At 35.1% G+C, this 24,668-nt stretch overlaps 1 protein-coding gene across 1 annotated transcript in view; it reads left to right on the top strand.

Annotated features, from left to right (window-relative positions):
* The window catches only part of DNAH7 (dynein axonemal heavy chain 7), a 213,555-nt gene that overhangs the window by 102,704 nt on the left and 86,183 nt on the right, over nucleotides 1–24,668 (top strand). The window contains 9 exon segments of the mRNA XM_033111796.1: nucleotides 814–945; nucleotides 2,299–2,523; nucleotides 4,348–4,545; nucleotides 6,568–6,723; nucleotides 7,430–7,598; nucleotides 10,198–10,324; nucleotides 11,555–11,774; nucleotides 12,286–13,158; nucleotides 15,189–15,418. Coding sequence (XP_032967687.1) covers nucleotides 814–945; nucleotides 2,299–2,523; nucleotides 4,348–4,545; nucleotides 6,568–6,723; nucleotides 7,430–7,598; nucleotides 10,198–10,324; nucleotides 11,555–11,774; nucleotides 12,286–13,158; nucleotides 15,189–15,418 — 2,330 coding nt within the window.

Raw genomic sequence — 24,668 nt, forward strand, 5'->3', positions numbered from 1 at the left:
TTAGTCCCATCCTCAGTCTACAAGTCAGTTGTCATTTCTGCCTGCTTCTCCTGGGACTGTGGCTGAATATGAAGTCAGCTGCTTCTCATCTTCAGAACGTCCATCTCAGAGAGTTAATTTTTACCTGTTGCCATGAAGCAATACAATTCTTCAAGGTTGGCGGATAGCGTGGAGAAAAGAAGGCAAATGTTTATTGAGAACTTTCTGTATGCTGCCTTGTTCTAAGAACTGTACACCTTATTTCATTTATTCTATAAACTCTCATAGTGAGACCAAAGAAAGTGCACAATATCTACAGTGCTCTAGCAATGTTTGTGTTCTTCAAGACTTGAAAATATATTTCACAGGAGTTTACCACGAGTATTGCTATAGCTTATAAAGATGTCTTAAATGGGTTTTATTTATTATATTAAGCATTTTATATAAGCAAATTAATTGCCTTCTCTGAAAGTATTTTTAGTGTTTTTGTTTATAAATTGGTATAACATGGAATCTTTGTCTTTGATGAAATCAACTAATCATGTAACAGTAAATTTTTAAAATTTGAGATTCAGTACAAGAGTGGTTAAAGAGCACACACTACCTTCATATATATATATTTACAGCTGCCTCAGTAAAGGTGTGCCTCAGTCTTCCCACCTTTATGTCTAGAATTATAATAATTAGTATAATAATTAGTCCCTTTTCATAGATACTGCGGCTGTTAGAACTAAATGAGTTCAATAAATATTAGTTGATGCTATTTTAACTTCTTTATTGTTTAAATTAATTTGTTATACAGTCTTTTTTCTCTTTGTTTTGTTTTGTTTTTAGGAATTATCTCCTACTTCAGATACAAACTTAATCCGATCCTTAATGAATCTGATAGACTGTTTTATGGATGACTTTGCTGATGAAGTCAAAATAAAAGCGAGAAATGATGGAGAAGCTTACTCTTTAATTGAGGTAAGGCCCATTACCTTTGAATCTTACAATAGAAAGAAATGTATTGCTTTCCCCCATGCTTCCTAGTTAATGAAACTCATTTTCCCCCTGGAATTGGCTCCAAGATGGTTGGTAGCTGAACAGTGAGGAAAAAGTCGGGCCCAAAATAGCAGGTTCTGGTAGGAAAGTGCCTGGCTTCGCAGTTCCATTGCATCATGAGGTGTGGGTGGAGCCTAATGATCTCCTTAGATCTGCTACTGGAATCTTAGGTCGTTTGATCAGTCTCAGAAATTATCAATTCCCAAAACGTCAATGACCGTTTAACAATGAGATTCACCTCCCTGCCTTCAACTGCCAAATCATAATAATTCAGTGATTTTTTTCCCTTGATTTTCTTCTCTTTTTCATGACATATAAATGCTTAAAAATATGTGTGTGTGTATAAATGTATATTTAGGTTGAGGAAAGCAAGAAAATCTATAATCTATAAACATATTTTAAAAATAGAAATAAAATTATCAACGGATCTTGAATATTCTTTAATAAAAGTTATGTATTGCTAATAGTAGCACTTCTAATGCAGTCAATATGTTACTTGTATTGCTTGTATTTTATGAAATAAATTAATTTTTAATTGAGTTTTAAATAGTTTCCAGAGAGAAGCAGTCTGCGAGTAATGTAGGGGTAGGTGAAGAGTGTCAAAGTAGAGACCACAGCTTTTGTGAGCACTAACTGTCAGGAATGTGTTAGCATTGGCAGTAAGAGGGGATTTGATTGTAAGACAAGCAAACAGGTTTTCTCATTTAGTGGTTGGTCTCTTCATCGACCCTGTTCCCGGCGCCTGAGTCTAGTAGGAAGAAAGCTTGCAGGATGGCGATTCTAGTTATGCACTCAGTGCTCCAATAATTATTATAACAGATGAATAAAAGAATATGAATTTGTTCTATTTTTAAAAAACACTGTATCCAAATTTAAATTTTAACAAGATATAGATTATGGGTTGATTATTTCTTATTAAAACATGCCATTATACCTTAATAAAAGGTTATCTCAATGTTCGTTTTAATACCATCTACTTAAATATACCAAATACATAAAATATTATGTGATTTTCCAAACTAATCATTCTAAGGTTTCACTCTGGCTAGAATTTATACTTTGCATTGTATTATCTTCTCTGATAGTAAGATTTTATAAAACATGCAATTTGTTTTAAAAAATCTAATTATTACAAAATCTTGAGATAACCTGCTATTATTTATCAGTTTATTCATTTCCTTTCACAGATATTAATCTGGCAAATCTAATTTAAGCTTCAAGAATACATTAAAGTTATTCTTTAAAGCACTCTATCTTTTCATCTCTTCAATGCAGGGCATTTTCCTGTTTTCACTGATATGGTCCATCGGTGCTTCTTGTAAAGATGATGATCGGTTGAAATTTAATACGATTCTTCGAGAACTAATGGAAGGTCCAATTTCAGAACTAACTCAAAATAGGTATAAATTAGTGAGTGGTGCTGAACAAACGTCTTCAAAAGCACTAACTGTCCGATTTCCTGAAAAAGGAACAATTTATGATTATCGGTTTGTCACTGAGGTAAGATTTCTGAAACGAAGTTTGCAACTGCTAACCTGGCAGTCCACAACTAGGCACACAGCACATAATTGCTCTGTGGCCGCCTACTTACCATTGCTTATGTTTCTTTAATAAGCCTATTTTTCTAAAGCTTCCCTTTTTTCTACCACCTGATGGACCAGGATCTATTCAAACAATTTTCTACTCTTAGACATTCAAATGTTTTTGTTGTTTCTTAGTTTTCTGCTTCAGTGAATATTCTGTACACAAGTCATTGTGTACAGACATGATTCTTTCTTTAAGATAATTTCCTAGAAAAGGAATTACACTATCAATTTAAAAATTTTTATGGCTCTGGAGACGTATTGTCAAGCTCACCTCAGAAGAGATTTTTTTCACCCTGCCAATTGCTAGATGCTGTCTTTTTATTTTTGCAAATTTTATTTTATTGCAAATTACAAATAATGCCCTACATTTTCAGAGCACTTTTCAATTTATTAAGTTTTTTCACAATCATTTTGTTTCCCAACATCTCAGTGAAATAGGAAAGATAAAATTATTTTTCAAATTTTACCATTCAGGAAATTGGGGCTCTGAGATACTATGTGATTTTTACTAGGGTTATACAATCTTCTAATGACTATCCATTACAGGTTTTCTGGTTCTTAATTTTTCCTTCCCTATATGGTGGCAAAGATCCATTTATAAAAGATTCTCAAAAATATGGAAAGGGGATTATTTCTTCATCAGTGCTAGAAAGTTCTAGAAATTTCTTTGCAATACAATTTTCAGACTGATACTAATTCAGCCTCCTCAAGAAAATCTCTGCTATATGCATAGCACTGTGCCAGAAAACACGAAAGTGAATAAAGCTACCCTCAGTGAGTTCCTAACCTCTTCAGAAGAGAGTCATATAATACTCTAGGCCAAAAGAGTGCCATGTCAAGGCCCAGGGACCTGGAGCATATTTGAAACCAATAAATCCATCAGTGAAACTGGATTGTGGAACACAAGAAGAAGGAAGGATGGGCCTGAATTCTGATGTGTTTTGAATGACAGGAAACTTGAATTTGATTCTGTAAGAATGGAGAGGACATTGGTGTTTTTCTAAAAAGAGAGTTAAACATGATATTTTTGTAGTTTTTTTGTTATAAATGTTGTCATAGCAAATTAAAATTTCAGTTCACAAGTTAATTGGATGCAAAGATATAGTATAATGTTAATTCATAATAATAATCTCATATTAAGAAATCTTATCTGTTTTAGATATCTGTTGCTCAACAATGTGAATATAATTAACACTACTAACTGTACACTTTAAAATGGTTGAAGGTAAATTTCAGGTATTTTTTACCACAGTTAAGAAAAAAAAAGAAATCTCGCTTGAAATGATAAGCTGATGTTAAAAATACCATTATAAAAGCCCAGCAATATGCAGTTGATGTTCTATGTATAAATTTTTTTATACTGATTAATTTTTATTGAATAAGTGTCTTTGCTATTTAATGCATTCATTAGTCCAATTTTTCTCAATGCCATTAAAGTATCTAACATTTGGCCAAAATAACTGATCTTTGAGATGACACAATCAAGTGATTGTAGGGCATCAAAAATATTACAACATTGCAATTTCATTTTTGTTCATATTAAAGACTAATTTCCTAATTTCATACAAAATTTAACTTTAAAAAAAATCAGGGTGAATGTTTTAAAGGATAAAAACAAATGTGTAAATATTAAGGTTTCTTGGTCTTGATCTGTCATTTTTTTCTATGATAGCATAGGAGTACAGAACTTTAGAAGCATTTTATAACATAACATTCACTATTTTGCTATTATAAACAGGGGATAGGAAAATGGGAACCATGGATAAAGACATTGGCATATGCTCCTCCAATTCCGAAGGATGTGATGTTTAATGAAATCATTGTACCAACTCTGGACACAATTCGATACTCTGCATTAATGGAATTGTTAATCACACATCAAAAGCCTTCAATATTTGTGGGACCAACAGGAACTGGAAAGAGTGTTTACATTATTGTAAGTATTATAGAGATCTACATATTAAAGTGTACATAATATTCCTGAGTATGTTATTTTAAAAACTAACTGAAATAGTAGACTTAGTATTTCTAAATACTCAAGTGTTTTGATATTGGAGCCACAAAATATTCATGTGTAATTGCCTATTTATTTTAGAAAATCGATTAAAGATATGATGCCTTTTTATATCACTAAATTACTTTCCCTTTTTTAAGGTATTTTTAATAAAAATAGCTTGTCCGGGATGAAGAATTTCATATCCCTTGAAAATGGTGTTTTAGTTAATTACACTTGATATTTAATTTTCTAAATTATTTACTATCTGAATGGTTAGTATGTAGTAAATATGACTAATTTTACTTAATAATTTCTGGAATCATACCCATTTTGTGTTAGTTAAGAAAATACTAGCTGCTGTAACAGATCACAGTAGCTTTACACAGCTGTGTTCCCTTGAGTTTAGGGGGTCATATTGATCAAAGACCAGTTCTTGTTTCTAGTTTCAGATTTCTGAAGGCAGAAAAGTGGCTGGAACTAATAGTAAATAGCAACCTCCCCGCCCCTCAAATTTTCTTGGCAAGTAAGTGTAAGTTTCCCCAGGGTCAGTTGGATAATGTGGAAGATAAATGCACTTGACTCTTCCTGGGACTCCATTGGAGATGACTGCCCACAGCAGTGCAGGAACCCCATTAGTTCCCTTATTTCAGGGAATTGTGCAGTCCTCACCGTTCCTTTAGAGTCCCTAAAGAACCTGCACATCTATTCTCTCAGAGAGCAAGCATTTGGAAGCTTGCCATGACGGCGGGCAGGGCAGCATTAGCCAAGGGAGAACCACAGTGATGCCAGGAAAGTAGGACTTTTGCCTCTCATCCTTTTGCTCTGCCCCTTACCCAACCATGGAGAAGGAAAAGGTAGGGGAAGCAGGTGAAGGAGAGTGAAGGAGCCATCAATGATCCCTCCTCCATTGCAGGTTCCCAGTCTATTCACATTCCCCCAATTTGTGACAGTACCTGTTTCTCATTCTTTATTGATTTTATATTTTAATTTAATCTTTAATCCTTTTGGAATATTTGGGTATGTAGTTAAATAATTTTCCTGATCTCATTTATTAAATAATCTCTTTTACAACGTATTGAAATGACACCTTCGTTATAACCTAAATGCTGCATGTATCAGGGAATAATCCAAGAGCATGGAGGAGAGACATTTAGACTATTTTAAATCTATATGTTGATTTGACCTGGATTTTAAAAAAATAGCTGAAAGTGTACGGAAAACTAAGGGATTTATCCAAGATACTAATAGGCAGGGAATAGAGAGTTGACATGGTTAAAGGCAGTGGTTAGAGAAAAATAAAGCCTTTTGTTATTTGTTCTCCCATCAAATTCATCTCAGGCAATAAACTACCCAGGCAGAAAAATATACTTTTCACAAAATTGGGAACATAGTTTGCATTTCATTTTGTAATCTGCTTTTTTCTACTTAATATATTGTGAATGTTTTCCTATCTCATTATTCCTCTACAAGATGATTTGTAGAACACAACATCTTGATTAAGAATCACTGTAATTACAGCTACTTTCCAGTGAATTCCATTTTGAAAATACAATTATATTATTTAAGCTTCCTAACTTACAATCAGATAACTTGATATTGAAGTGGAAAGATAATAAGATACATTAAAAAGAACATTGATTTGTAGAGAGACAAATGGCAGTCTGAATTCTTGCCCCAACCCTGAGACCTTAAGCAAGTTTTTTAACTTCTGAGTCCCTACATGACTGAGTGACTTCGTGTTAAGAAGGAATGTGAAGTATACATGGTGGTTTTGGAAATCAGAGAAGCTACAAGCCTGGGGCCTGGGCACAGAGAGACATTGGACATTGATTCCATCTCTCTTTACATTATTCAGACACTCTAAGATTAAATTCCAGTGTGTCAACAATGATGTTTAGTGTTTATTTGAAATGTCAAAATATATTTCACCTATGGCTTATTTTATTATTTCCTATTGTATAGAACTTCCTTTTAAATCAACTCAATAAAGAAATCTACAAGCCTCTGATAATTAACTTCTCAGCACAAACTACAGCAGCTCAAACTCAGAATATTATTATGTCAAAATTGGACAAAAGAAGAAAGGGAGTTTTTGGTCCTCCTTTGGGCAAGAGAATGGTAATCGCTTTCTGTTCCTATACCCATGGTACCTATTCAAGTACAATGCTACAGTCAGAACAGGAAAACAGATATACTGGGGCTTGACATCTTTTTGTGTAGTTTTGGGGGTTTTTTGTCACAGATTTTGATTAAGAAGTTTTCCGAAACTGTATGTGCATTAGACAACTTGACACTAAAAACATGTCGTTGCCCTTTGAGTTAAAAGTAGAATATTCGTCTGGGAAATTATCTACCTTCTTAATTCTCTCATTAACATTTTCACTCAGCATAGTCTTTGCTGATTCTAGTCCCATAAACATCCCAACTGTCAATTGACTTACCTGCATTCCTCCACCAAGAACACCCTTCTCAATTTCACTGTCACCACTCAGGTTATAATCATTTTAAAATCACACCTTTCTCATTTATTTTAATGTATTGAAGTTGTACAAGGAAAAAACAAGGCGTATTGAGAAACAAATTGTATGAGAGGATTAGTAAGTCCTAAACTCTTAACCTATAAAGGTTAGTAATAAAATTGTCTCCCTATTCCTTAGAGGCAGGGATGCTAAGGAATATTATTCTTGATTTGAAAAGAAAACATCACTTTCCACATAGGTCTACAAGATGATGATCCAATTCTTTGCCTCAACATTGTTTACACAATAAGACGCTATGTTAACATGTTAATATTTTCTAATACCTCTTCTCTTGTCATTCTCAGGTTGTCTTTGTAGATGATGTCAATATGCCAGCTCGGGAGGTATATGGGGCTCAACCTCCCATTGAGTTACTGAGACAGTGGTTAGATCACTGGAATTGGTATGACCTAAAAGATTGTTCTGTGATTAAACTAGTGGACATTCAAATCATGTGTGCTATGGGACCTCCAGGTACATTTTCCGAGTGATTATTAAGATTGAAACTCACTCTAGCTGTATCTAAAGAGATAGTTGGAGAAAGAGAAACCCAATTGGACAATTTGAGTTACAGTGTTTTGTGTATGTATTTTCTATGTGTATATATTGTGACCTAAGGGAGTGTACCACAGTGGCCAACACTGTAAAGTAGGTTGCATTGGTTGGGACCATGTTTCTACCATCTCTTCCAAATCCCTTTTCTCCCACCTTCTGGGACTTTGCTTCCCATTTTCTGTGCCTCCATTCTGAGATCTCAGATCCCCTGGACAGCTCATTTCCATTTCATTCCTTAAAGTTTCAACTGTATGAAACATCCCTGTTTCAGATATCACCTTTCCTCTACCCCGATCCAGTCTTATTCTAGTGAGTCTGTGGATTTAGACAGACTGTTGAGAAGAATTTTAAGTGGGAAATGGTCAAAAGAATTGATTCTTAAAAACCTTTTATATTTTCCAAGAGAAATTTATAAAATCAAATGAATCTCTATGTAGGGAAAATTTTTTATGCTGGAGTATATAAAATGGCTAGAGTCAACTAACTGGATAACTTTATTCTTTTCCTGACTCAGGCTGGTATTCTATTTTTTTTTTTTTAATTCCATCTCTCTGTGTACCATTTCTTCCAGGAATCTCTCGTATTAGCCTGTGATCCCCTCATCTTTATGTGACTTGTAATGCAGACAGTTTTCTGAGTCAATAATTGTTCTCAGCACACTCTCTGGGCCACTTTGAATGCTTGTGTTCTCTATCTCTATTTCTATCTCTATATCTCTGTCTTTGTCTTAAATAGATTATTGCTCATGGGTCTTAGACTTCAGTTCTGCTTTGCCTCTCCCCCACAACCACAAGGCAGTCATTTGTACTGTGTATCCACTTTCCCTGACTTTTCAGGGACTAGACAGAAGAATAAGATGAATTCATGAGGTATCTCTTCTTGTTGGGCCCTATTTTCTAAAAATACCACCATTTCTGAATATTTCCTGGGAGGAGGGGGTTGAAGACAGAGCTGGGGATATAATCTTACATTTCCTTCTGCAACCCTTTCACCCTCTCCTTAAACTTGCCAGGTAAATCAGTGTTTATTATGAGCTTCTCAATACATAGGCATGCATAATTGTCTCAGTCTATAGACTACTAGTTATATGCTTTCACACATTCTTCATGTTTTCAGAATCAGTACCGTATGATTCAGTGATAAAATAAAATTCAGATTTACCTGGTTTTAAACAAACATAAAATATGAACCTATATATATTTCTGCAAAATATATATTAAGGATACATATTATCCACTTACAAAATCACTTATTTGCCAAAGATTTCATGACAATTGCATTTGTCTATATATTTAAAGATGATAATATCAATCATATTTTGATAAAACAAATTTTTACAAAATTTTGTAAAATGATATGTTATATTCTAACTCAGTTATTAAAGCCTAATCTTTGAAAATGGAATCATTATTTTGTGATTTCCCAAATTTTAAAAAATGCAAGCAGCCGGTGACGTGGTCACATCAACCATATATACTAATCTTAGGGAAATTCATTTTAAGATGTAGGAAAATAATTAGGCTGTATGCCAAGATTGTGCTGATTTTCAGACACATGGGAAGGACCCTATAGCTTGGTCAGTGAGGTTGACCTTGTATTACTGTTGTATAACATTGTATCTTAATATTTTATTGTAATGAGGATGTTCACAGTTTACTGTCTTGGGCTATGAGTCGTAGAGAAGGTGGCTAATGGCTCTTTCTCTCTGGTAGAATTTCCTTTGATAAAATAGACCTGACCCAAGATTATGTCTAATTACTATATTTTGCCATGTATTATGTGCTCCTGTATATAATGCGCACCTATGTTTTTGGCCCAAATGAGAGAAAAAAATCTTTCATTTTAATTTTTTAATTCAAATTTTTATTTGTTTACATTTAGGTACTTGTTTTTTGTATTATAAAGGAATTTTAGTATTTATCTTTTAACATTTTATGGTACAAGAAATTTTATGTAACAAGTAATTGCAAAACATGAACAGATACAAGGTCCAAAAAATTTTATGTCCCAGTAACCAATTTACCACATTTACACATCATGGAAGACCAAGAACTCTTCATCATTGCAAGTTGAACATAAATTCAACAAAACCGATTATCATTTTCCAGGGTATTATTTTGCATACAGATATTGTTATTGATTTCTAGAGTTACAGTTTTAACACATAAACATAAATAAAATAATTAAAAACATTTATATAGATAAAGAGTTAGTACTACCCACACATAATGTGCATCCTTATTTTTCCCTCACAAATTTGGGCAAAAATGTACACGTTATACACGGCAAAATACGGTAGTTAAACTCATTTAGATAATTCAACTAGAAAAACAAAACCTTGAGTTTGAGGGAAAAACTTTTTTGAGGTCAGGGTTATCCAAACAACTGATTATTTTTAACTTCTCAATGTGTCATGAATTTGTCCACCTTTCAAATTATTTTATACTGTAAAATATTAGAGAAAATACTCTAGTATAGAGTAGTGACATTGTTAATAGTTATCCTTTTTAATATACAGGTGGTGGTCGAAATCCGGTAACTCCTCGATACATGCGACATTTCAATATTATAACAATCAATGAGTTTAGTGATAAATCCATGTTTACAATCTTCTCTAGAATCTTAACCTGGCATTTAAAAATCTGGTAAGTAAATTAAGGTGTGTTTGATTTTACATTAAGGGGAATAAAATCTTTTGAAAACATATCAATATAAGTAGTACTTCTCAAAATTTTTCACGAAAGCATCCCTAGACAAGGAAAAAGATAACAGGTAACATTGCTCCCCTCCGCTGCTCCCATATGTAGGTATGGGAGCATAACACAAAGGAGTCAGAGTATCTTTCTCTTTTTCCTTTTTTTGTCTCAAGTCTTGATTTTAGCCTAAAACTCCGTACAAATTTTGTGTTCTGCTGTATAATATATTCATGTTAGAATTATCAATATTTTCAATTTTCACCACGTGGTGCAATTAATGCTGGAAAGATATGTCAGGTTTATCCTGTGACTTTGATACTCTCTAATAGAATTCTTGGGTTCCTCAGGGATGTCCATGTACAAGTTTGAGTGTACAAGTTCCTAGCCTTGGAGCCTGTACCCTGGGAAGTGTTGCTCCCTAGCTTTGGACACTCCATGCTTCTCCATAAGATGTGTGGAGGTCAGGAAGCCAAGTGGACCTAAGCAGTGCAAGTCTCGGCTACCTGATGTCCATTCTCAGGCAATTGTCATTCCATGCCCTATCCAGTCATGATGGAGGTGGACAGCTGGCCAGGTCATGGCAGAGGTTAAAGATAGACAATTTTTCCAAATGGATATTCTTTCCCCATGTTCTTTCTACCTTAATCATGCCCTTTGCAATACCACCCCCCCACACACTTATTAAACCTGGTTCACTATTTATTTAACTTTTTAACTCTCCTTTTTCCTTTTTTCTTTTTCTTTATTTTTTCTATATTTTTATTTTCTTCCTTCCCTTTCTCTGATAATACCCATTTTACCAGTGTTCTTCAGGCATTCTGTCTATATGAAAGTGCAAAAGATTAGGACTCATTTGTCTAATGGATGCTGGGTTTTTGAGTTATGTAATCTGTGTTCCTTGATTGACTATCCTGTTACTTAAGTAGTTTAAAGTCCATTAAGTTGGTTCTGCTTATTCATAGAGTTCCTTTGAACATAAAATAAATTAATGAATGGGAAGTAACTTTAAAATAAGTAAAAATTATATTATTATAACAAGAAATGGTAATTCTGTAAACTAAATCGATTTAATTGGAATAAAAATTTTATGCTAGTCATGCTAAATATTTTATGCTAGTCATGCTAAATATAATTCTATATTTGCTAATTTTTTTTCTTTCTATTTAAAAATTTTTTAAGTTATAAATTTCCAGGCGATTTTTTAGATTTGACCACACAAATTATAAATGGCACAATGAATTTATACAAAGAAGCAATGAAGAACCTTTTGCCTACTCCAGCTAAATCTCACTACTTGTTCAACCTCCGTGATTTCTCCCGTGTCATTCAGGGTGTTTGTTTGTCAAGACCAGAAACAGCAGGAACCAAAGAAGTGATTAAACGACTTTGGGTTCATGAGGTAAATTTCTGTGTTATTTACTTATCCATCTAAGACATTCCTTCTTTTTCTAGAAAATGTGCTTTCAGAAAAATAATATATTGGTTTACCAATAATTTTCAAAATGTTATCTGGCTGTTTAAAAGGAAAGATCACTTCAAAGCAGTTGGAAACGCTAAATACCAGTGCCCAGATCTATCTATATCTGAGTGACCAGGAAAGGTATTCACCCACCTTCTCTAATCCTTAATACTCTCTGCATCTCCACAGTCTGCTTCAGTCCCACCAAATTGCCTTTATTTATTGTTAACTGAATGCCACTGTGTATTATTTCAAATATATATTATCAAAATGAATATTTAAACATGATTATGAGTTAGTCCTGATTGTTTGGATATGCTTTTAATAAAACCCATAAAAATTTCCTGAGAGTATTTTTTTTATATTACTTGAGATTAGCAAGGAAATAAAAATTCAAAAAAAGTAAAAGAAAAGAATCAGTTCCTTAAGCTGCTTTTTAATTATTATTCAGGTCCTTAGAGTATATTATGATCGCCTTCTGGATAATGCAGACAGAAGTTGGCTTATCAACCATATTCAAGAAATTTTGAGAAATTATATGGATGAAAATTTTCATGAACTTTTTCAAAGTTTGGATTTTAATAATGATGGAGTGGTAGAAGAAGATGACCTACGCAGCTTAATGTTTTGTGACTTCTATGATCTCAAGAGAGAAGACACCAACTATAGAGAAGTTGCAGATGTGGATAATCTTCGGGTGATAGTAGAAGCTCACCTTGAGGAATATAACAATATGAGCAAAAAAACCATGAACCTTGTCTTATTCCGATTTGCCATAGAACACATCAGCAGAATTTCCAGGATCCTGAAGCAGCCTCGCAGCCATGCTCTTCTGGTTGGTGTTGGAGGAAGTGGAAGGCAGTCTGTTACTCGATTAGCTGCCCATATGTCTGATTATTCAGTTTTCCAGGTTGAAATCTCCAAGGGCTATGGTAACACTGAGTGGCGTGAAGATTTAAAAGCAATCTTAAGGAAATGTGCTGAAGGTGAGTTGAATGGTGTGTTCCTGTTTACAGATACTCAGATTAAAAAGGAGTCATTTCTAGAAGATGTCAACAATCTGCTAAATGCCGGGGAGGTTCCAAATCTCTTTGCATTAGATGAAAAGCAGGAGATCTGTGAAAAGATGCGTCAGTTAGATCGTCAACGGGATAAAACCAAACAAACAGATGGAAGCCCTATAGCTCTTTTCAACATGTTTATCGATCGCTGCCGCAACCAACTGCATGTTGTTCTCGCCATGAGTCCCATTGGAGATGCATTTCGGAATCGTCTTAGAAAATTCCCTGCTCTTGTTAACTGCTGTACCATTGACTGGTTTCAGGTATTGCCATGTTAATTTTAGATAGACTTTTAGAAATATTGAATCTCCATTATCATCATGACTTATTTTATAGACTCCCCTTGCCCCCAGTGTAGTTTTAGCAGAATTTTCTGGTCAATAATAATGTATTTCATGAAATTACAATTCAAGAAATTGTCATAATAGAAAAACATTTTATTACCAGTGTATACAGTCATTAACTTCAATATACTGAAAGTTTTAGGATAAATTTGTGTGTCAGTCGGGTTCTGACAGGAAAGAGAGAGCACACTGCAAGGTTTCACTGAGGAAAGATGAGTAAAAATACTGTTCATGGAGGTGTAGGCCAGGTTAGGGGAACTGAGAGGGGATGGTAGAGTGATCAAGCAGTGGCGGAGCATAGCAGGAAGTTGTTACTACAGCTGGATATAAAAGAGTATAGGGAGGAAAGAGGGTTACTCGAGCTTGGTGCTGTGGAAGTAGGACTGTCTGACAGGAATAGGAACCTGAAACCTAGAACTCAGCTCCTGTTAGCAAGAATAGAGGGTATAAATACCCTTACCTCTCTCTTTTTCCACCCTCTAATCTTTTTCCATGAGCCAAACCCAGCAAGAAATTGAAAGAAAGCCAGAGTGACACTTTTTGTAGTAATCTTCAGTATCAGGAAGCACAGAGCAAACAAGGGTGTGGAGTAGGAAATTTTGGGCTGTGGCAGACATCCTGTGAATGAGGTCTAACACATAAGCATTTTGACGTTGGGGCGTTTGCCTAACCCCTCTGTTCCTCTATTTCCTGCTAAGGTTAATTATTTCATGCAAAATATATGTATTGAACACTTGCTTTGTAGGCGGTATTATTCTAAATGCTAGAGATAAAGATGAAAATGAAATAGACAAGGCTTCTGCTCTCCTTGAGCTTACTTTCTACAGACAGACAAATTGGCAAAAAATAATTCCATCATACAGGGTAGGCTGTAGGGAATAAAAGGCTTTCTAAATAGATGACCTTTAAGAGGAAACACGAAAGACAAAAAGTGCCAGTGCTGAGAGGACCTGGGCAGAGAGAATAAGCTAGTGAAGGCAAGAGGCCATGTAGAAGGAATGAGTGGGTGAGAGAAAATCAGGGTGACGAGACCAGAGTAACTAACTGAGGGGGAGGTAGTAGAGCTGAGGTCAGAAAGGTGGGAAGGGCCCCAGCAGGTAAGGATTTACCAGTTGGTTGTGGATTTTATTTTAAGTTTTCTGGGAGGTTTTCAAAGGACTGAAAGTTGGGGAATGTGACATGAACTAATTTATATTTTGAAAAGATCACTCTGGCAGCTGTGTAGAGCACACAAGCAGGGAGACCAGTAAGGACACTATCGAAATATTACAGGCAGATGATAACAGAGAGTTCAACTGGGATGTTTGTTGTAGATATAGAAAGTAGGGGAAAGATTTGGAAGCTATTTTAGGGATGATGCCTGTAGAACTTGCTATACAATAGATGTAGGGTTGAGGAAGAGGACCAGGATCAAAGATGATTCCTGTAGTTTGGCTTGAGCAACTGGGTGGGTGGTGATGTTTACTAAGTTGAGGTAGACTGCAACTATTTGGAGCTAGGAGCCACGTTTTGGAATTGTTGAATTTGAGATGCCTGTAAGAGAAATCAAGGAAACCTTGTTCATGTGATTCTTGAGTTTAGAGGAAAGGATAATAACATTTACCTCAGATAATTATTGGGAGAATTAAATGAGATAATTACAGTAGACTGCACACAGAAAGAGACATTCCATAAGTTTAGTTCCTTTGCTCTTCTTTTAGTTCCTTCAATATTCATGAACAATTTCCCTAACCTGTGAACAAACCATAGAGTGATATGCACTAGCTACTGGCTCCCTGCCCTAAGCATGCAAGTACTCGGGGGAAATCTCTCATGAAATTGTCTCTCCCAACCCATCCCTCATGCTTTCCACTCCATTTCCAACATCCATAAATTATAAAGGACTACAGTAATAACAGACTCATGTTAGTAACTTTGATCAAGTGCTAAAACATTTATATTAAATTTAGTCATGGCCTGAAGATGCACTACAGGCAGTTGCCTCACGCTTTCTGCAAGAAATTGAAATGTCAGAGGAAACACGAGATGGCTGTATCGACATGTGTAAAAGCTTCCACACTTCTACTATAGATTTATCAACATCCTTCTATGTTGAACTTCAGAGATATAATTATGTGACTCCCACCTCTTATCTTGAATTAATCTCCACCTTCAAACTGTTGTTGGAAAAGAAGAGAAGGTAAAACTGAAATTTTATATTTTTAAGTAAGCTACAGAGGTTTAAAAATATTTGTGTGTACAAAAATGACATGATGTAATAGAGATCTATTTCATATATATATATATATATATATATATATGAGTACGTATGTACAGATGCATTGCCTAACACATTATAAATGCATAATCATATTTCTTGAAGGCATGAAGGTGTGCCACTCAGAGCTGTGGTAAGGCTTGACAATGATATTGAGTAAGCACCACTAGAGAGTAGTTTTTCTTTGATAAGTAATTAGATAATAAATAAACCTTCTCTTTAGGTACTGAAAAACTGAAAACCAGAGACATCCGTTCAATATACCTAGTCAACTTTCCCTCTTCAAATAAAACTCATTTGAAAAGATCAATATAAACATCAATAAACCAATGTACTATAGAATGTGAGCTTTTTCATGTCATTGAGGGTGAAACGTTTTTTCCAAAGTTTCTTTGGTGGTCTGGTTGTCATAGGAATGGTGGCAGCGAGGTGGTCTCTTTGAGTTCTCCTCTGGAACTTACCACAAATTGAACATCTATAACCCATCGAAGGACTTCTGTTCATCACACAGAACAGCTAAGAGACTCGTACAAGGATTACTTGAAGGTGGGCAAACCAGGCGAGCAGGGGATGCGGGAAGGGAGCGGTGCAGAGATGTAGTCTGCACCTCCGGCTGCTGGATGTGGGTGCCTCAAGACACAGAACAGAGATCACAAGAGCCAGGACATGGGCTTTTTCTCTGCATCCCACAGCTGATTTCTCCTGCTGAGAAAGCAGCATATCCAGCCTTTGAGGCAGTAACCTCAGCTGAGATCTCCAGCCGGGCCCTACATCAGACCAAAAAGACAAAAGACAAACTCCATACCAGACTCTCAAGCTGTTCCCTGAACTGAAGAGTAATGTCATATTAGAGAGGAGCTGTAGTGCTGATGACCTAGAAAAAGCTGCTTTACAGCTGTGACTAGGGAAGAGGCTGGGAAGAGTGTGATACTACTGGGCTGGGAGACGGAAGACACCTCCTTTTCCAGCCCCCAACTTTTTTGGGCTGCAGCGCGAGACAATTACAGCTACAGAGATACATGCAGAGGTCAGCAGCAGGCTGCAGAGGCAGCTCTGGGCTTTCAGCAGTTCAGAAATCTCGCGCCCTCCACATCCTCCAACGGAAGACATGCCCTAAGACTCAAGAGACCTGGGCACAGGGAATAAACCTACCTCCCAATGGCTGGCTGTGGTGCTCTCAGAGCGCGTTCTGTGCAGGCAAGAGCAGAAACTGCACTGACTTTGTAAAAACTACCATCCATACACCATAGCCCCACTCATCTAGAACTGTAGTGCCAGGGTCACTCAGAGTGCCAGGTGGACGGCTCTGCATCTACAAGATGCAGATGACTCTTTGGTACAACAGAGGACAACCTGGAAATTGTTTGGTGGACTTAAGCCAAGATGGGTGCTGCTTTTTTTTTTTTTTTTTTTTTTTGTATTTTTGATATTTCTACCTGGGTTGCCTGAGGGTTATTGGTTGTTTTTACATGTGAGTATATCTGTTATTTTCTTTGTTGTTGTTTTTGTTGCTGTTATGCTTGTTGATTTGTTTTGTTCTGACATTGCCCTACACCAGGGCCCAGCCCAAGAGGCACAATTTTCAACACACCCAGACCAAGCCAGAGTATTACTGGGTTTGACCTACAAGTGACACACCCAGAAGGAATTCTCTACAGGCACAAGAGCCCATGCAGGCCAAGCCTCATCTGAGCAGTCAACCCTCACGCAGCAGCTCATCCGCTGTGGGCTGAGCCAAGTCTCTCAACTAGTCAGCCTAGGAGTCAATCCCAGCCACTGACAAGCCAAAAGCAACTGAAGCTCAACTTTAACAGGACAATACACACAAAACAAGGGTCACCTTTGGAGCACACACACAGGAGAATAGGGAAGTGGTGCAAATAAAATATAAAGGGCACATGCTACATAAAATCACTAGCAAAGACCAAGAACCTTAGGGGATCTGCCTAATACATTGAAGAAAACACAGAGAGTCAGCCAGAATGGGAAAACGAAGAAACATGTCCCAAATAAAAGAACAGAAGAAACCTCCAGAATTGGAACCAAATGAAATAGAGGTAACCAATCTATCAGAGACAGCGTTCAGAACACTGATGACAGGATTGTTTAAGGAGCTTAGTAACGACATAAAGAAGGACAGAGAAATCATAATGAACAACCAGTTAGAACTAAACAATACAATAACTGAAATAAAGAACACACCTGAAGGAATTACCAATAAGGTAAAATGAGGCAGAGGATCGAATCAGCGATTTAGAAGACAAGTTAGCAGAGATCATCCAAGCGGAACAGCAACAACAACAACAAAAGAATAAAAAACAATGAAAATGGTTCAAGAGACCTCTGGGATAACATCAAGCGCAACAACATGCACATCATAGGAATAACCAAAAGGTGAAGAGAGGGAGCACGGGATCGAGAACATATTTGAAGTAATAATGTCCGAAAACTTCCCTAACCTGGTGAAGGAAACCGACATACAAGCAAAAGAAGTGCAGAGAGTTCCAACCAAGATGAACCCAAACAGGCCCACACCAAGGCACATTATAGTTAAAATGGCAAAGGTTAAAGACAAAGAGAGAATCCTCAAAGCAGCAAGAGAAAGACAGGGGGTTACATATAAGGGAACTCCTATAAGACTATCAAATAACTTTTCTACAGAAACTTTGCAGGCCAGAAGGGAGTGGCAGGAAGTATTCAGTCATGGAAAACAAAGGCCTACAACCTAGATTGCTTTATCCAGCAAGGCTATCATTTAAAATTGAAGGAGAGATAAAGAGCTTCCCAGAAAAGAATAAGCTAAAGGAATTCATTATCACGAAACCAGCAATGCAGGAAGTGTTAAAAGGGCTTCTGTAAACAGAAGAAAGATGAAAACAATCTACGTAATGAAGACCAGAAATACAAATAACAAAATGGCAAAAACTATGTACCTATCAATAACCGCTTTAAATGTAAGTGGATTAAATTCTCCAATCAAAAGACATTTGGTGGCTGAGTGGATAAGAAAATAAGACCCTTGCATATGCTGTATACAAGAGACTCACCTCAGTTCAAAAGACACACATGGGCTGAAAGTGAAGGGTTGGAGTAAGATATTTCATGCAAACGGAAATGAGAAAAAAACAAAAAAACCTGAATCAGCAATACTTACTTCTGACAAAATAGACTTTAAAATGAAGAATATATTAAACAACAAAGATAATAGCACTTTAATAAGATAAGAGCACTACATAATAATAAAGGGATCGATCCAACAATAAACAAGGGATCGATCATAACCCTAGTAAACATCTGTGCACCTAACATAGGTGCACCAAAATATATAAAACAGATATTCACTTACATAAAGACAGAGATCAACAGTAACACTACCATAGTAGGGGACTTCAACACACCACTGATAACAAGGGACAGGTCCTCCGGATGTAAAATAAATATAGAAACAGTGGATTTAATCAATATTTTCAGAGCATTTCACCCCAAAGCTTCAGAATACACATTCTTCTCAAGTGCACTTGAAACATTTTCCAAGAGAGACTGACCACATGTTAGGCCACAAAACAAGTCTCAATAAATTTCAGAAAATTTAAATCATACCAAGTGTCTTCTCTGACCACAGTGCTATGAAATTAGAAATCAACTACAGGAAAAAAAATGAAAGACACACAAATACATGGAGACTGAATAACATGTTACTAAATAATGAATGAGTCAACCATGAGATCAAGGAAGAAATCAAAAGATATCTCGAGACAAACGAAAATGAAAACACAACGACCCAAAATCTATGGGATACAGGAAAAGCAGTCCTAAGAGGGAAATTCATAGCAATGCAGGCCTACCTAAAGAAACAAGAAAAATCACAAATCAGCAGGTTATCCTTACACTTAAGGGATCTGAAAAAAGAACAGCAAAATGAGCCCAAAGGGAGTACAAGGAAGGAGATAATAAAGATCAGAGTGGAAATAAATGAAATAGAAACCAACAAAAAATACAAAAGATCAATGAATCCAAGAGCTGGTTTTTCGAGAAGATAAACAAAATCTACAAACTTTTAACTACACTCTTGAAAAAAAGAGAGGACCCAAATTAATAAAATCAGAAATGAAAGAGGAGAAGTAACAACAGACACCAAAGAAATACAAACAATTTTAAGAAATTACTATGATTAATAAAATTATATGTTAACAAATTAAATTATATTAAATTATATGTTAACAAATTAGACAATCTGGAAGAAATGGACAATATTATAGAAGCATATAACCTTCCACGGTTAACTCAAGAATAAACGGAAAACCTCAATAGACTGATTACTACCAGGGAAATTGAATCAGTAATCAACAAGCTCCCAACAAACAAAAGCCCTGGACCAGACGGCTTTACAGGTGAATTTTACAAAACATTCAAAAAAGATTAAACACCTCAAACTAGTCCAAAAAATCCAGAAGGAGGGAAGTCTCCCAAACACTTTTTATAATGCCACTATCACCCAAAGACATTACAAAAAAAAAACTACAGGCCAATATCCCTAATGAACATAGATGCAAAAATTCTCAACAAAATATTAGTGAACAGAATTCAGCAATGCATTAAAAAAATCATACACCATGATCAAGTGGGATTCATTCCTGGTATGCAACACAACATCCGCAAATCAATTAATGTGATACACCACATTAACAGAATGAAAAATAAAAATCATATGATCATATCAATAGATGCAGAAAAAGCATTTGACAAAATCCAGCAGCAATTTATGATAAAAACTCTTAAGAAAGTGGGAATAGAGGGACCATATCTCAACATAATAAGGGTCGTATATGATAAACCCACAGCGAACATCATACTCAATGGGGTAAACTAAAACCATTCTCCTTAAGATCAGGAACAAGGCAAGGTTGCCCACTTTCTCCACTTTTATTCAACATCGTTCTAGAAGTTCTAGCCACAGCAATCCGAGAAGAAAAAGAAATGAAAGGCATCCAAATTGGTAAGGAGGAGGTAAAATTGTCATTATATGCAGATGATATGATACTATATAGAGAGAACCCCAAAGACTCCACCAATAACCTATTAGAACTGATAGATGAATTTAGTAAAGTAGCAGGATACAAAATTAATATTTAGAAATCAGTTGCATTTGTATATACAATAATAAAATATCAGAAGGAGAAATTAAGAAAATAGTCCCATTTACAATTGCTTCAAAGACTATAAAATACCTAGGAGTAAATTCAACCAAAGAAGTAAAAGACCTGTACTCAGAAAATTGTAAGACACTGAAGAAAGAAATTAAAGAAAATACAAATAGATGGAAACACATACCATGCTCATGGATAGGAAGAATTAATATTGTTAAAATGTCCATACTTCCTAAGGCAATATACAGATTCAATGCAATTCCTATCAAACTACCAAGGACGTTTTTCACAGAAATAGAAGATATAATCCTAAAATTTATATGGAACCATAAAAGACCTTGGATAGCCTTTGCAATCTTGAGAAATAAGAACAACGTGGAAGGTATCAAGATACCTGACATCAAATTATACTAACAGGCTATAGTAATCAAAACAGCATGGTACTGGCATAAAAACAGACACATAGATCAATGGATCAGAATAGACAGTCCAGAAATAAATCCGTATCTATATGGTCATTTAATCTACGACAATGGAAACAAGAATTTATGTTGGGGTAAAGACAGTCTTTTCAATAAATAGTACTGGGAAACCTGGACAGACACATGCAAAAAAATGAAGCTGGGCCATCTCCTTACACCATATACAAGAATAAATTCAAAATGGATTAAAGACTTAAATGTAAGATCTGAAACCATAAAACTCCAAGAAGAAAATATAGGAAGCAAGTTTACAGACATTACCCAGAGTAGTATTTTTACTGATATATCCCCTCGGACAAGGGAAGTAAGAGAAAAAATAAACATCTGGAATTATGTCAAACTAAAAAGTTTTTTCACAGCTAAAGAAGCCATCAATAAAACAAAAAGGGAGCCTACTGAATGGGAGAAGATATGTGTTAATGATATATCTGGTAAGAGGTTAATATCCAAAATTTATAAAAAACTCAATCAACTCAACACCAAAAACAAACAAACAATCCAATTAAAAAATGGACAGAGGACATGAAGAGACATTTTTCTAGAGAGGACATACAGATGGCAAACAGACATATGAAAAAAATGCTCAACCTCATTAATCATTAGAGAAATACAAATAAAAACCACAATGAGATACCACCTCACCCCAGTCAGAATGGCTATCATCAATAAATTAACAAACAACAAGTGCTGGCTCAACAAACAACAAGTGCTGGTGAGGATGTGGAGAAAAGGGAACTCTGGTGCCCTATTGGTGGGATTGCAGATTGGTGCAGCCACTATGGAAAACATTTTGGAGGTATCTCAAAAAAATGAATATGGAACTACCTTATGACCCAGCAATTCCACTCTTGGGTATCTATCCAGAGAATTCCAAAATGCTAATTCGAAAAAAATCTATGCACCCTTAAGTTAATTGCAGTGCTATTCACAATAGCCAAGACATGGAAACAACCAAAATGTCCATTGGTAGACGACGACTGGATTAAGAAACTGTGGTACATTTACATATATACTGGATTAAGAAAGTGTGGTACATTATAAGGAGTATTATGCAGCCATAAAGAAGAACAAAATCTTATCATTTGCAATGATATGGATGGACCTAGAGAACATCATGCTAAGTAAAATAAGTCAGACAGAGAAAGACAAATACTATATGATCTCACTTAAATGTGGAATCTAAAGAATAGAATAAATGAATGAACTAATCAGAAACAGTCTCAGAGGCACAGAGGAAAAACTGAGGGTTGCTAGATGGTTGGGGGGGCGGTGGGGATAAAGGGGAAGGTGAGGGGATTAGAAAGCACAATCGGTAACCACAAGATTGCCACAGGGATACGAAAGTCAGTTTGGGGAATAAATTAAGTAATGTAAAGATTTTGTAGGGTATACGCTGGACTCTTGTCTTATTAGGGAGACCACTTCAGGGATGGTGTAGGTGCCTCATCACTGCACTGTACACTTAAACCTGAAGCTGAGTAATGAATGTCAACTACAGTTTTATATATATACATATATATATATATATATATGTATGTGTATATGTGACTTTTTATATATATGTATATATGTTGACATATTTATATATATGTATATATGTGACTATATAATGTGTATATATGTATATATGTAACTATATATGTATGTATGTATATACATACATATATATAAAGATACATACATATATATGTATATATGTATATACATAAGAAGTGGAGTACAGCAAGAAGTGGAGTACAGCATTAGGAATAGAGACAGTGGTAATGGCTGTGTGCTATGTTAGAGGGGTAGTAGATTGGGGGAAGTGGATTATCACTTTGTGAGGGGTATAAATGATAAATGTCTAACTATTATAGTGTTTTGTACACATGAAACTAATTTTACGAAATTTAAAAATTAAAAGTAAATAAAAATAAAACTTGGAAGTTCTGGCAAAAAAAAGCAAAAACAAAACAAAACAGAAAACAAAAAAAAGTCTCTTTGGTTCTAAAAATTAATAATATGTATATTAAAAATGTAAAAACCTTAAATTAAGCTAGAAAGTTAGAAGTTTAGAAATTTTAGTGATCACCTTTAAGGGTGTCTTCAACTAACCTTTGGTCACATTCCAAAACTTATTTAAACAAAATTTTTATATTACTTTTATTTCCCTTTTAAGATGAGATTGAATAAATCAAACTTTCCTAAGTACTTAAATGATTTATAAGTATAGAAGTTAAACTTACACATATAGTGAGCCTTAAGTTCTTTTAAACCTTTTAATATTATCTATCAACTTAATGAGATTTTTACTTAAGAACACAATTCTAAATATTGCTCAATTACACAATTTACATTGAGATACTTTTTATTGAATAAATATGACATGTGACATTGTGTAAGTTTAAGGTGTATAGCTTGTTACTTTGATACATTACAAAAAAAGAAAACTATAGGCCAATATCCCTAATGAACATAGATGCAAAAATTCTCAACAAAATATTAGTGAACAGAATTCAGCAATACATTAAAAAAATCATATACCATGATCAAGTGAGATTCATTCCTGGTGTGCAACACAACATCCGCAAATCAATTAATGTGATACACCACATTAACAAAATGAAAAATAAAAATCATATGATCATATCAATAGATGCAGAAAAAGAGTATACATTTATATATTGAAATATGATTGCCATTGTAGCAATATTTATCATGTAATTATAGTACAATAATATTATTGTCTGTATTCATTATACTGTGCATTAGCTCTCTACGGCTTATTTACTGCTCATTATAATTTTGTATCCTTAAACACCATCTCTCTTATCCCTCCCACCCAATGCCCTGGTAACCACCCTTATACTCTGTTTTTTCATAGGTTTGAGTTTTTAAGATTCCACATATAAGTAATATCACACAGTACTTATTTTTCTCTGTTAGACTTATTTTACTTAGCATTATGCACTCAAGGTCCATCTACGTTGTTGCAAATGACAGGATATCCTCCTTTCTTGTGGTTGAATAATATTCCATGATTTATACTGAAACTACAAGGCTGATCTGTTAAGCTAACAGACCAAATTCTTTTAAATTTTAAAAAAATATTTAAAAACACCAAATTGCACAGATATCTTGACACAAAAAAATATTCTTTACGCAAAAATGCTGAGTTTGATTTTTCCATATATTTCTAGTTAATTCTAAATCTTTATGTGGCTAACTCATGATCTCAGGCATTTTAAAGCTGCTTTCCCCTATACTGGCCAGGATGCTACCTGGATTCCAGCAGGAGAGTTTTCATCTGTATTTATGGTGATCATTGCAATGCCTTCCACAGCTGGAGTGTCATAACTTTCCCATTCACAATGGTTCACACCTTCGTGATGGAATTATACCATCAGTATTTTTTCCGTCTACCTAGTGCAATTTGCAACTCCCACCGAAGGCTACTGTTACATGACTTGGCTGAATTTTATTGTTTCTTTATCTCCCGAGATAGCTGTCTTTCCATGTTGATCTTATGATCTGTAACTTAATGAAAGTTTGCTTTTTTTTTGT

The sequence above is a fragment of the Rhinolophus ferrumequinum genome, chromosome 8 (genome assembly GCF_004115265.2).
Source record: "Rhinolophus ferrumequinum isolate MPI-CBG mRhiFer1 chromosome 8, mRhiFer1_v1.p, whole genome shotgun sequence".
NCBI lineage: Eukaryota > Metazoa > Chordata > Mammalia > Chiroptera > Rhinolophidae > Rhinolophus > Rhinolophus ferrumequinum.